The sequence below is a fragment of the Benincasa hispida genome, chromosome 8, assembly GCF_009727055.1.
Source record: "Benincasa hispida cultivar B227 chromosome 8, ASM972705v1, whole genome shotgun sequence".
Classification (NCBI taxonomy): Eukaryota; Viridiplantae; Streptophyta; class Magnoliopsida; order Cucurbitales; family Cucurbitaceae; genus Benincasa; species Benincasa hispida.
In genome coordinates this window covers 53203078-53215365 of record NC_052356.1, presented here as the reverse complement: position 1 = coordinate 53215365, position 12288 = coordinate 53203078, and the positions used below count along the sequence as shown (strand labels likewise).

Here is a 12288-nt window from a genome sequence, read left to right as displayed (position 1 = left end):
ATCGATTTAGATGGGCCCAGTTTAGTGGCATAGCTTGCTATGCAAGCAATTCGATCTGCGATAAAGGGGTTATTGGGTTAACGTGGAAGAATTGAGAAGAAAACCCAGGTACGCTTCTTCGTCTCCACGTCTTCGCCTGTTATTTTACAATTGATCTCTCGCAACTTGATTTTCCTGTCTCTTTCAATTAATTAGCTCTTCCAATCGGTATCGTAGGCATTGATTGCATCGATTCTGCCCCGGTACTTCATTTACAGAACTGTTGTTCTTGGTTATTCGTATTTTCTTTTTGTTTTGTTCAGTTATTGTTTTCGATTTTGTTTTCATTGAATTTCTAGGCATCGAATTTTGAATTGTAATGATCTGATATTTGAATTTGCAGAAAAAAAATTGAGATTCCCCCATGGCTAAAAGCTCGTTCAAGCTCGAACATCCGCTAGGTTTTTCTTTTAACATTTTTGTTTACCCTTTTGATCATTTCTTTAACTTCCTTTCTTTCTTTGCATGTTAATTTAAGTTTTTGTTTTGTTGATGTTTGATGCTTTATCCATTTCTGTGATTCTTTTCCTTGCGCTGATGACTGAAATTAAATTAGGGGCAATTCTTAAGATTGCAAAGGGACTTCTTTGAACTGTGTAATCGGGGTTAATTTTACGTTCTCTCTTTCGTCCTCTTTTCGCGAGAATCTTGATGTGAGAGAGGGTTCTTTATGGTGAAAACATGTCTCCGCCGTACTTTTGGCCTCCTGGGTTTATTGAAAGACGAGTCTTTTGGTTTTTCGCTCTCTCTTAGCCTCTCTCTGATATTGTTTCGGTCCCACGTTCAGTCAAACTCACATTTCAACTCCGGTCTTGCATGTTCTTGACTTTGTTCTAAAATATTTCTCCTATATTCTAGAAAGGAGACAAGCTGAAGCTGCTCGCATTAGGGAGAAATATCCGGATAGAATTCCCGTAAGTATGTTAAACTTTTGTAATAGTGTTTGGCACTGAGTTCACTCCAGCTCTTCTCTGTTAATGTGAGTTATCTGCAGGTGATTGTGGAGAAAGCTGAAAGGAGTGACATTCCTGACATAGATAAGAAGAAGTAAGTAACATTATGACTTGATTTTATTGAAATCAGTTAAAATTGGACGTCTTAACCGAAATGATGAGATGGGATGAAACCGGAGTGGGAGGCCTTTCATTGCATGAAAACTCGAAAACTTGGTTTATATGATTAAGGTTCTGGTTTGTTCTTTCATTTCCATAGAAATTACGAATCATGATGGCACATGGTAGGGTTTTGATTGTCAGATATTAAGTGTAGTGGTAGTGGCTTATCTTTGTTCTAGTGTTAGGTTCCCAATAAACATGGGAATTATGAGAAAGCTGAGAGCAACAAAGATAACTATATTACAATTTGAGTGAATCAATTATAATATCAATAGCCTTTCGAGAGAGATTTCTGTCGTAGAACCAAACTAAACTACTAAGGACCGACTTACCAAAATGATCCTTCCTTCTAAAGGTCCCAACTCCTCTTATTTATAACCAGTGCAGCATTATGTAATTACAATTGTGCCCTTACTACTATCCTACTAATATTCCCCAAAATATCCCTTACTAGTGCTCTCACGTGTTGATAGGAAGAACATACTGAGCAACAATATCTATTTCTTCTGGCTGGTGATGGAATAAGATTAAATAAATTTCGAAGTTTCAGTTTGTATATTACATTCTATTGAACGTAATTGGGTGCTGGGTGGGGCAATATAATAATTATCTCATGGTTTTATACAATCCTCTCAGGTACCTTGTCCCTGCTGATCTGACTGTTGGGCAGTTTGTTTATGTTGTCCGGAAAAGGATTAAGCTTAGTTCCGAGAAGGCTATTTTCATCTTTATAAAAAACACACTACCTCCAACTGGTTAGCTAATTTTCTGTTTCTTTTAGTGTATCTATATGTACATGTATATTTTGCATGGTGTAGCATGAAGACTGGGTTTGCATCGGATTAATATTATGCATTCTATTGTCACTCACAGCTGCTTTGATGTCATCAATCTATGAAGAAAACAAGGATGAAGATGGTTTTCTATACATGACTTACAGTGGAGAGAACACGTTTGGATTCTGATTACTTCAAATCAAAATTCATCTGTAAATAGAACTAAAAAAGCTGTAAATACTCCTTGCTTTCCCACTCAAGTCAGTTCTCTCAGCAACTGGTCTATTTCTGGATTACCTTAGGCCTTTTCTTTCCTTTTGCTGTTAATGTTAGTGTCATTAAGGATTTCATCAAGTGTTGGGTTGTGAATTTGATGGTGTTTCTCTCCCGCCCAAACCGAAAAGAAATGTGGGTGTTTGTTTGGTGAGAATCCATGATTTTCCGCTTCCAAATTCCAATATCTCTATTCCATGGTCACATCAGATATTTCTTGCAATTTTATTTTCACGTTTGCTTTAATAAAATGTTAGTAACTGAGTAACAGTTAAATGATATTCGCAAGAACTGCATGGGACTTCTAATGAGGAAGGACTAAAGAAATTATCAATATCTAATAGGCCGGTCCAGTCCGACCCTAAAAATGAAGAAGGTCATCCAAGCTTAACCCTTGGGGCCGAAGTTTGTAAATTTATTGATATTATAAAGTTTTATTTAGTTTTTAATTGTAACACTTTGAAAATTTTCATCAACTAAAAATGATAAATTATACATATGCATGGATATTTCGGTTGGTTTAATGATGAACTCATTGGGTCAGGTTGATCCAAATATGACTCAAATTGGTCGATCCATGGGCTTGCTCGATTCCAATGAATAAATGGGCTGGCTGAATCATTGACTCGAACATGAATTGAAATCTTGTAAAAGTATAAACGGTATTTGGGTTGAGAAGTAAGAGTATTGAAGTCTACTCCTTATTTGGTTCAAGGAGTAGGTGGATCCCACTATTAAAATACATCAATTTTATATTTAACTCCTCACTCTGTGGGCCACAAGAACTCCGAACTCTTAAATTTCATAATTCTTTACTCCTCTTTAAACTTGATTAGTTGATGTAAATAGTCATTCCAATTCCAATCTCAGAATTCATCATGATGTTTCAAGAGATTTCGTTCCATCATAATTTTAACTTGGTGTGAAAAACTTAGCTCGTCTTTTTTTAGAGTCAAAATAGGCATCCATTTAGCTTCTCCTTTGCCTTGATGGTGTAATGGTTTAATTTCTATGACCATACAGTTTCATCGCAACGACAGGACTGGAATATTTGTTGATACGTTCGATATATCCATTAAACTTAAAAGAAAATAACCGCTTCATATTTAGCGATTTAAGCGTTCGGTCCTACAGATAAAAGGCCATTGCTGCCATCACTGAGAATTTTCGTCATAGTGAGTTGATTTTATCGGCAATAAATTTGAGCCAACGACTCTACGATCAATTATTCAAGCCTATGGCAGGGCGATTCTCTGCAATCGATTCTTTTGCTTCATACTGATGGCTTCAAACTCCAGTTTCACTTCAGGTACAACACTTTCTACACATTCTTCTTGTACACATTTACGTTTACTTAATTCTTTGAAGTGAACACAAAAAATATATAACAAAAATTCCACATCCCAGCCAGTTTTTACTGCCTAAAGTATATTTCATTTAAGCTCTTTACTTTTGCATTATACATATGCACTATCATTCTTGGTTTAAAGTAGCTGGAACTACAAGTATATAACTCAAGAGTCTCGGATATTATATTGATGAAAATATTTCAGCTCTTTATTGTCTTACATTCAACAGAGAATCAACATCAGGTTTATACTGTCAATTCCCTTCTTCACTGCAGTTCCTTCATATAATCTTCATTGTCAACAAGGACCTACAAGAGAAAAGCTTGATTTTAAGCATTACTTGACCATACTTCTGTCGTGAATCAAGAAACCATATATAATAAAATACCCACACTGCTCTTAGAGTAGAAATCCTTTAAAATTTTGAACGAAAAATTGGAGCTTGGAACTGTGCCGGATTTATACTCCAATGATCTTATATGAGGAAGGAAAACTCACAATTTGCCAGCCATCAGGATCAAGAAAACTGGTAATCTTGGAGTTGGTTTGGCTAGCTAAACTGGGTTGTTGGTTTATTTTTCCTCCAAGTTCTTTGGTAATGAGATTAACAACCTCAGCACTCTTGTATACATCATCAGTCCCAATAGCAACCTGAAATCAAAACCAAAATTTACCATATAAGTATGGGAACTAGTGGTTCTTAATTTCTTAACTTAAAAGGGGAAATTTGAAACCCCCCCCCCCCCCCCCCCCCCCCCCCCCCCCCCCCCCCCCCCCCCCCCCCCCCCCCCCCCCCCCCCCCCCCCCCCCCGCCCCCCCCCCCCCCCCCCCCCCCCCCCCCCCCCCCCCCCCCCCTCCCCCCCCCCCCCCCCGCCCCCCCCCCCGCCCCCCCCCCCCCCCCCCCCCCCCCCCCCCCCCCCCCCCCCCCCCCCCCCCCCCCCCCCCCCCCCCCCCCCCCCCCCCCCCCATACACAATTTGACCTGGGAATATCATTCCCTTGGAATGTTCTGTCACACCATGATTGTAAGTCAACTCCAGCGCTGTTGTCTCTAACTCATCTGCATAACCCATCATGGCTATGGCATACTGCAGAGTCAATTGTTTGTGTATTGAAAATTATGGCATTTATTTAACAGCCTTCAGTTTCTTAAGATGGATGGAAGTAAAAGTTAAAGTTCACCTTGTGTTCTAGACTCTGAACCTTGTTAAGTACTCTCATTCCCAATGCCTGTATGGAAACAGATTCTAATTCAGGATTGAGATTTAAAATTTCTTAGGCCTCATTTGATAACAATTTGTTTTTTTTTGTTAAAATTGTGCTTGTTTACTTACAACCTTTTCAACATATTTTTCATCTTTCCTAACTAAACATTTGAATTTTTAGCCAAATTTCAATGACAAAAACAAGTTTTTAAAAACTACCCTTTTTGGTTTTCAGAACTTGACTTGGTTTTGTAAAACTCTCCTAAAAAATAGATAACAAAAGAAAGAAATCGGTAGGTGAAAATATAGTGTTTTATAAATATATTTTTCAAAAACCGAGATATTAAAAACTAAATGGTTATTAAATGAGATGTTGATAGCACACTAGAAAGATGTCTCTCCGTATGATGGTTAAGATTTTTCTGATGCATTTTCCTATCATTTTTCATTATTCGTGTGCTGAATTTGGTCGGTTTTATGTTTTCTTTGTTCATTTTTCATATGCTAAAAGTTTATTGACTAAATCGTCACTTTCATGAAAGTTTGGATTAAAAGTATAATTTCTTTTTTTATGTGTATACATACAGTAGCTTCTTTGTTTACTTTAACTGAAATTTTTTGCAATATGTGATGTTACCTTCTTATAGAAGTCGATAGATCTTTGTTTACTTTAACTGAAATTTTTTGCAATATGTGATGTTACCTTCTTATAGAAGTCGATAGATCGTTGTAAATCGCCAACACGAAGCATTACGTGGCAGAGTGGCTGAGGAGTGGGATCTCTTTGAATGAGCTCAAAGATGTAACCATCAGGATCTTTCACATAGGCCAGCACAAAAATGGAGCTGCCTTTCACCTCAAAAGGTTCTCTAATGATCATATTGTCACCACCCTTGTCCTTAACATTTTCAACCATTTTGTAGACCTTGGAAAATTATAAAGATTTGATGTTAATATTCTTCATGTCAATTTGCAGGGGGAAAAAAACCAAAACCATGAAGAAATTGGCTCTTGATTGTCTTCACCTACATCTTGAGTAGCAATGGCAAAATGTCCAAATCCATTGCCAATATTATATGAAGTTACCCCATGTTCTGCATATTTTTGAACACAAGATAAGAGATTATGACTTGATTCCATTTCAGACACATTCTTAAAGAGGAATAGTACTTGGATGCTACCAGTCTTTAATCAATGATTGACTTAAAAACTTAAGTTGATGGATGAAGGTAAATTTAATATTGTATCATCTAACATTCTCTCTCACTTGTGAGCTTCAAATATGTTGAAGACCTAACAATTGGAAACCAATTATTAATTGGGGGGAAATAACATTGCAGGGGCTTGAACACAAAACCTCTTGGATCACCTGCTTTGACACTATTTTAAATCATTGATTGACCTAAAAGTTTAAGCTGATGGATGAAGATAAATTTAATATTATATCACCTAACAAGCAAGAAAACTATTTTTAATACTTTTTCACGTGGTACCGTGTGTACAAAATGATCGTAGTCTAGTTAGCAGCTAAGTATTACTCTTGTTAAAACTTGAGTCATATACCGTAATACTTAGATGTTAGCTAGAGAACCATGCAGAAATTTGCCTTGCCATGTGGGGCCATGTGCAAAAATTGACCGTTGTGTAGCTAGCAACTAAGTATTGCTTTTACTCATTAAAACCACATACCGTAAATCAACTCGAGAACAATTGACGATTGCTCAGGGCCATACCCCATGAATGCTTTGGTATGTTTCTCTTCTTGGACTTCATTTTTTCTTAGGAGTTCCATTCCAAAACATTCTGTGTAGAATCTGAAGATAGAAAATGCATTGCCATAAAGTGGAAGATCATAAGATAAAGATTCAGAGTTAGATTGAAGAAGATATACTTGATGGTACGATCGAGATCACCGACACGGTAGACGGTACGAAGAAAGCGGCGATTATCTTTCTTGGGCCATTCCAACATCTGGTCATGTCCATCAGGAGCTACAGGTCTAGTCTCTGCCATGTTCTTTGTTCTTCTGTCGCCAATTTTTCAGAGATTTATAAGCCTTTTCAAAACTAGTCAGGATTACTCGAGATCTAAAGTTTGATCCCCACTCCCACATATCGAACTCGGGGAATAAAAAATGCAGTGGTTATGATAACATGGAGTTCAATTATTGCATTGAGCCAGCAACTGTGAATTTGTTTAGTAAATATTGGACCACAAGACATAAAAATAGAACAACAAATCCAGATCTGGCTTACTAGTTTATTTAAGGATTTGTCTTGCATAGGACTCTCTTCATTGTCGTTTTTAATGGTCTGAATAAAATATGAACACCATTCATAGGGTGCAAAATGATGTTTATTGAGAGGAATAGAGAACTCAAAGAAATGAGTTTTATTTGCAATTGACAATGATATGGAAACTGACTGTAAATAAATTATTGACATTTTGTATATAAAACAAGCTGGGGACCAAAGTGATACACGTTATGCATTATTTGTTTTATGCTTATAGCTTGCATGGAGTGGACACTATTTTATATATATCACCAAGAAAGATCAAAAGAATCTTTGCTCATTTTGCAACATTCATCTTATTTATTGTCTTTCATCCCATTTCTGTTTCGAGGTTGACAGTATAAATTTATATCAATTGAGTTATGTTCATGTTGGTTATAGATTTTATTGTATTAATTGAATTGAAGTTTATTGTTGTTTATTTAATACAATAAATAGGATGGCTTTTCCGTCCCTACTCCTCTCCGTGAACATCTATGGTTGGAGATAATAATTTGTATGAAGCAGTTTAAACTCCCTTTTCATTTATATACGTTGGATCATACCTTACGTCTATCTTTATTAAAATAAAATAATGAGAATATCATACCTTGCGTCTGCTTAGCAATGTGATTACTTTTTTAGCAATTATTTAATAAATACTATTACGCTTTTCATAAAATAAATCTTCCTTTTTCTCAATAATAATAATAATAATAATAATAATAATAAAAGAAAAAAAAAGAAGAAAGAATTGTATCGTATCTTTCACTTTACATAATTATGCTCATTTTTCAAAATAGATCTTCTTTGTTTTGATTATTAAATAAAACAATAGGTAAGAAGAGAGAATTGAATCTCTATAATATAATTTTCATGTCTATTGGATTATACTTATATTGAATAAATAGGTTAAGTTTTGTTGATTGTGATAAATAATGAATATTAAATGAGGAGAAAATAACATTACATAGACTTGAACATAGGATCTCTCAAATATACCATCTTAAATTATCAATTGGACTAAAAGCTTAAACTAATAGATAGATGAAGGTAAATTTAATTTTACATCATTTAACATGCTAAGTTCAAAAAAGTTCATTGAATCGAACAACTGTTAATTAAGGTTTCGTTTGGAATTGTTGTAGTTTTTAAAATAATTGTAATTTTAGAAAAATCAGTTGTGAAAGGAAGTAAATATTGTTTAATAAATTTTGATTTTTTTAAAAAAAAAACTAGTTACGATGTTTGATAAATTAATACTAAGTTGTGCAATTTAGTTATATGAACAAACTAAGCTTATTGTTTCAATTATTTTCACATAGATAGTTAATTTATAATTTATTTAAAGTTGTATGTGATTTAAATTTTAGCTAATTTTATTGAATATAAATTATTTGATAATTTTTTAAAGAAATAATTGTTATTAAAAATGAATAAATTAGAATTTGAAAATAGACCTAACAAATTATATTAATTTGAAATAATATTATTAAAATATATTTATTTAGAAAGTAAAGAAGTCAGGAAATTTTTAGGAAGTCAAATCTAAAAACTAATATCTATTAACTTTTATTTTAAAATTAAGAAGTGATTCTCATGGATTATTAAGGACCTGTTTGGTAATTATTTTGTTTATTATTTTTGTTTTTAAAAATTAAGTCTATGTACACTACTTCCACCTCTAAATTTTGAGAACTAAAAAAGTAATTTTTATTTTTTAATTTAGCTAAAAATTCGACAATTGTACTTAAGAAAGATGTAAATCTTGCTAAGAAATGAGAATGAAATAGGTTTAATTTTCAAAAATAAAAACAAAAATACTAAATAATTAATAATTTATTTTACCAAACAAGAAAGGTAAAAAAATAGTTAAGATTTTTTCATAATAGTTTTTTATAATTTCAAACACAATCCAAACAAAGTCTAAGAAGCTTCAACAATCATCAATTAACCAAACTAATGAATTAAAAACAATATTAAGATGTTATCCATTTTTTATTTTATTATTATTATTATTTTTTTTAAAAATAAAGTCTTATCGATCCCTTTCTGAATTATAACTAACTGAGAGTCAGATCATCATTTTAAATTTATTATGTTCTTTGTAATAGCTCAAAATATTAAAATATTAATAATTTTCATCATAAAATTAAAACCTCACATCAAATTTAGAAATGAAAAGAGGAACTTGAAATTTATTCAAAATATGTTATTCCTCCCTCTTAAAAAGATTAGAATTTTTTTTATTTGCTTCTTATAATATTAAAAGTCTAAAATTATTTATTTTATATTTGGGTTTAATATTAAATTAACATTTATAGTTTGAATTCACACTCAAATTGACTACTAATCCTATAGTTTAGTCAAATTTTAGAAACCATCTCTCAGATGATAGCATATATATATATATATATATGTGCATATATTTGAGTAATTGTATTAGCTAATTGATTTAGGATGGAGTGAAAAAAACAACAGAGTAGGCTGGAGTGAAAACACAAAAGAGAAGTAGATTTTTAAGTAGAAAAACAGATGGGACTAAATTGAAAGTTTCAAAACTATAGATTTAAATTAAAAGCTAAGCTTAAATTAGAAAAATAAAAGTTATATCTCGTTTGGTAATCATTTTATTTTTTATTTTTTTTTAAAAAAATTAAGCCTATTTTTTCATATATTTTATAATTATTTGTATATTTATTTAGTACAATAGTTGATTTCTTAACCAAATTTCAAAAATAAAAAAAAATTAAAAAGCTACTTTCTTAGTTTTCAAAATTTGGGGTAAAAAGAAGATAATAAATGAAGAAATTTAGAGATGGAAAGCTTAATTTTCAAAAATAAAAAACCAAAAACCAAATGGTTACCAAACAAAGCATTCAAAAACACTTTTGGTCCCTAGACTTTCAAGAAAGTAACAATCTGGTCTCTAAATTTTAGCTGGTAATGATTTAGTCTTGTAGTTTTAAATAAGTAATAACCGAGTCATTGAATTTTGACAGATGACAATTTAGTCCGTATACTTTACCATTTGTAATGATCTAGTCACTTTCTTGAAAACTACTATTATGATTTAATGTAATTTAATATTATTGGTGTTCAGATCTCGTTCGCGTTTGTTGTTGTTGCAAGCCCCTTGCGAGCTTGAACTTCAACCTACTTCTCTCAGTTTGATCTTGCTTTTCGAGCTGACTTTCATATAGTTCAACTAAGCATTATTCAAGAAATAAAGTTAGAACTCTCCTTTGGAGATTACATAATCTTCTCCTTAGGGTTGTCAAATAGGGCTATGTAACATCTCGAGTTCTAGTTAAATTCAGTTTAATTTTCTTAAATTATTGGATTTATATGTCCTTTAATTTTGAAATTTCTGAGGTCAAAATTTAGATTATTGAGTTATTTTGATTGTTTCAATTTTAATTCTGGTTTTTATTTTGGAGAAGATTTGAATTTTGGGATTTAAAATTGATCTTGAAATTTAATTTAAGTGATATTTGTTAGGATTTGGAATTTTGAAAGGATTTAAATTGTTGAGAGATAATTGCAATTTAAAATTTGGAAGATTAATTTTAAGTTGGGTTTAGAAAGAGTTATAAAATATAAATAAGTATACATGTTTGAAATTGGAATCCAAATAGACCTAGGTATCAAAGAAAAGAAAAGGAATTTCTTTTTATATTTGTTTGGGGATTTGAAATTTAGGGGGTGTTTGATATGCGATAAAAACAGAGAGTTGAGTTGAGTTGATAATTATTATCTAGAGTTACATTGTTTTGTTTGGTGTGCAGAGTTGAGTTAAGTTAGTAATTATTGTCTGTGTTTGACAGAGTTGAGTTAAGTTGGGGTATCTGTGTTGTTTTGTAAATGAAATTGATCTTATCTTTTTTTTTTTTTTGTTGCTAATGTTGATTTTAATTTTCAACTATACATATATTTTTCTAACTTTTTTAAGATAAAAATAAAAAAACTTCCAATTCTTTTTTATTCTCAAAACATAACAAATTCTCTACAAACTATTCATATACATAACACAAAATTTTGAATCCAATTTTTTAAACATTCAAATAGAAGTGAGTATTCCATTCAAAAACCCAACTTAATCATTAATTATCGTAAAAATTAAAAAGAGTTGAAAGGATTAGTGCCATCAGATGAAACTATTGACATTGTTTTAGATAGAAGGGACGACACTTAAATATTCATCTTAAAAAAAACCAAAATCTTACAATTTAAATCATAAAATCAACTATTAGATAGTCTTTTTTGACCAATTTGTGGTATATGGATTCACCTTTTTCTAAAACCGGTGAAATGATTTTACAAATATTGATGTCTATTTTTCTACTATTATGTTGTATTAGTGTACAAACTATCTTCCTTTTTTTTAAAAAAAAAAAAAAAAACTTGAGCCATAATTTTAAATTCTACTATTTCATAGAATTATATAATATTTGAAAACATCAAGTGATAGGTTGTTTAAAACATATCGTTGAACTTTTGTTTAGTGAAACAATAATAGGACGTCGTATATAATATTTTTAAGATCTAAGAAAAAATGAAATATAAGAAGAATAATTAGATCTAAAAGAACAACTATAGAAAGAAAATCAAAAAAGAGAAAGGAGGAGTTAGAGAAAGAAAAGGGAAAATAAAACTCATACGAGCCAGACAGAGAGAGAAGAGAGAAAATGAGAAAGACGAACCAAACGACGAAAAAAAAAGAGAAGATGAGAGAAGGGGAGTAAATGTGAAGAGAGCATGAGAGAAAGAGAAACGACAAAGTAATTGAGGAAGTTGGGAGAGTAATAAAAACGTGTGGGAAAACGGGTGAAAGTGAGAGTGAAATGGTGGGTAATTAAATCCACCGTTTTATTTTTATTAGTGGTCGTCGAAGTTGGACACACGAAGGTGGTAGGCAGTGAATTTCGCCGAAGTTACTTGTGTGAAGGTAGTCGTTGGAGTTAGTCGCTAGAGTTGTCGTCGAAGGTCGTTGGTGGAGCTCGAAGTTCTTTGTCGAAGTTGGTTGTGCGAATGTGGAAGCCAAAGTTTTTTTTACAAGGTGTTGTTGGGATTGATTGTTGGTGTGTCGTCAGAGGTGGTTGCCAAAGCTCAGAGTTGGTCGTTGGAGTTAGCCACCCGAAGGTGGTCATCAGAGTATGTCGACGGAGTGTAGTAGTAGTAATCGCCAACAGAGATCAATAGGTGGAACCATTTAAAACATTGGAGGGAGAGAGAATTGGGAAGACTTGGGGTGAGTTG

General features: G+C 32.6%; 2 protein-coding genes across 3 annotated transcripts; one reads left to right on the top strand and one right to left on the bottom strand.

Annotated features, from left to right (window-relative positions):
- The first annotated feature begins 88 nt into the window (after positions 1-88).
- LOC120083799 (autophagy-related protein 8C) lies at positions 89-2421 on the top strand. 2 transcript variants are annotated; one of them, XM_039039677.1, is made up of 7 exons: positions 89-108; positions 217-242; positions 383-440; positions 898-953; positions 1034-1086; positions 1791-1909; positions 2028-2421. In XM_039039677.1, exons 3-7 carry the CDS (start codon positions 404-406, stop codon positions 2117-2119), a joined length of 357 nt encoding a protein of 118 aa, XP_038895605.1. In that variant the 5' UTR covers positions 89-108; positions 217-242; positions 383-403; the 3' UTR covers positions 2120-2421. The 2 variants fall into 2 exon arrangements, with proteins under 2 accessions (XP_038895605.1, XP_038895606.1); XM_039039678.1 differs by lacking the exon at positions 217-242.
- A 1119-nt stretch (positions 2422-3540) lies between these two features.
- Positions 3541-7312, bottom strand: LOC120083798 (lactoylglutathione lyase GLX1). Its single transcript, XM_039039675.1, is given in 9 exon segments — positions 3541-3860; positions 4051-4203; positions 4534-4543; positions 4545-4639; positions 4734-4781; positions 5460-5681; positions 5786-5850; positions 6446-6570; positions 6648-7312. Coding segments are annotated over 9 exon segments (882 nt in total). The 5' UTR covers positions 6770-7312; the 3' UTR covers positions 3541-3818.
- Between the last annotated feature and the right edge of the window lie 4976 nt (positions 7313-12288).

What these genes read in the sequence shown, in the direction of transcription:
- LOC120083799 (XM_039039678.1), top strand. Translation starts at nt 404, where the DNA reads ATGGCTAAAAGCTCGTTCAAGCTCGAACATCCGCTAG. An exon ending in AATATCCGGATAGAATTCCC is followed by an intron (nt 954 to 1,033) that starts GTAAGTATGTTA and finishes AGTTATCTGCAG; the next exon opens with GTGATTGTGGAGAAAGCTGA. An exon ending in CCTGACATAGATAAGAAGAA is followed by an intron (nt 1,087 to 1,790) that starts GTAAGTAACATT and finishes CAATCCTCTCAG; the next exon opens with GTACCTTGTCCCTGCTGATC.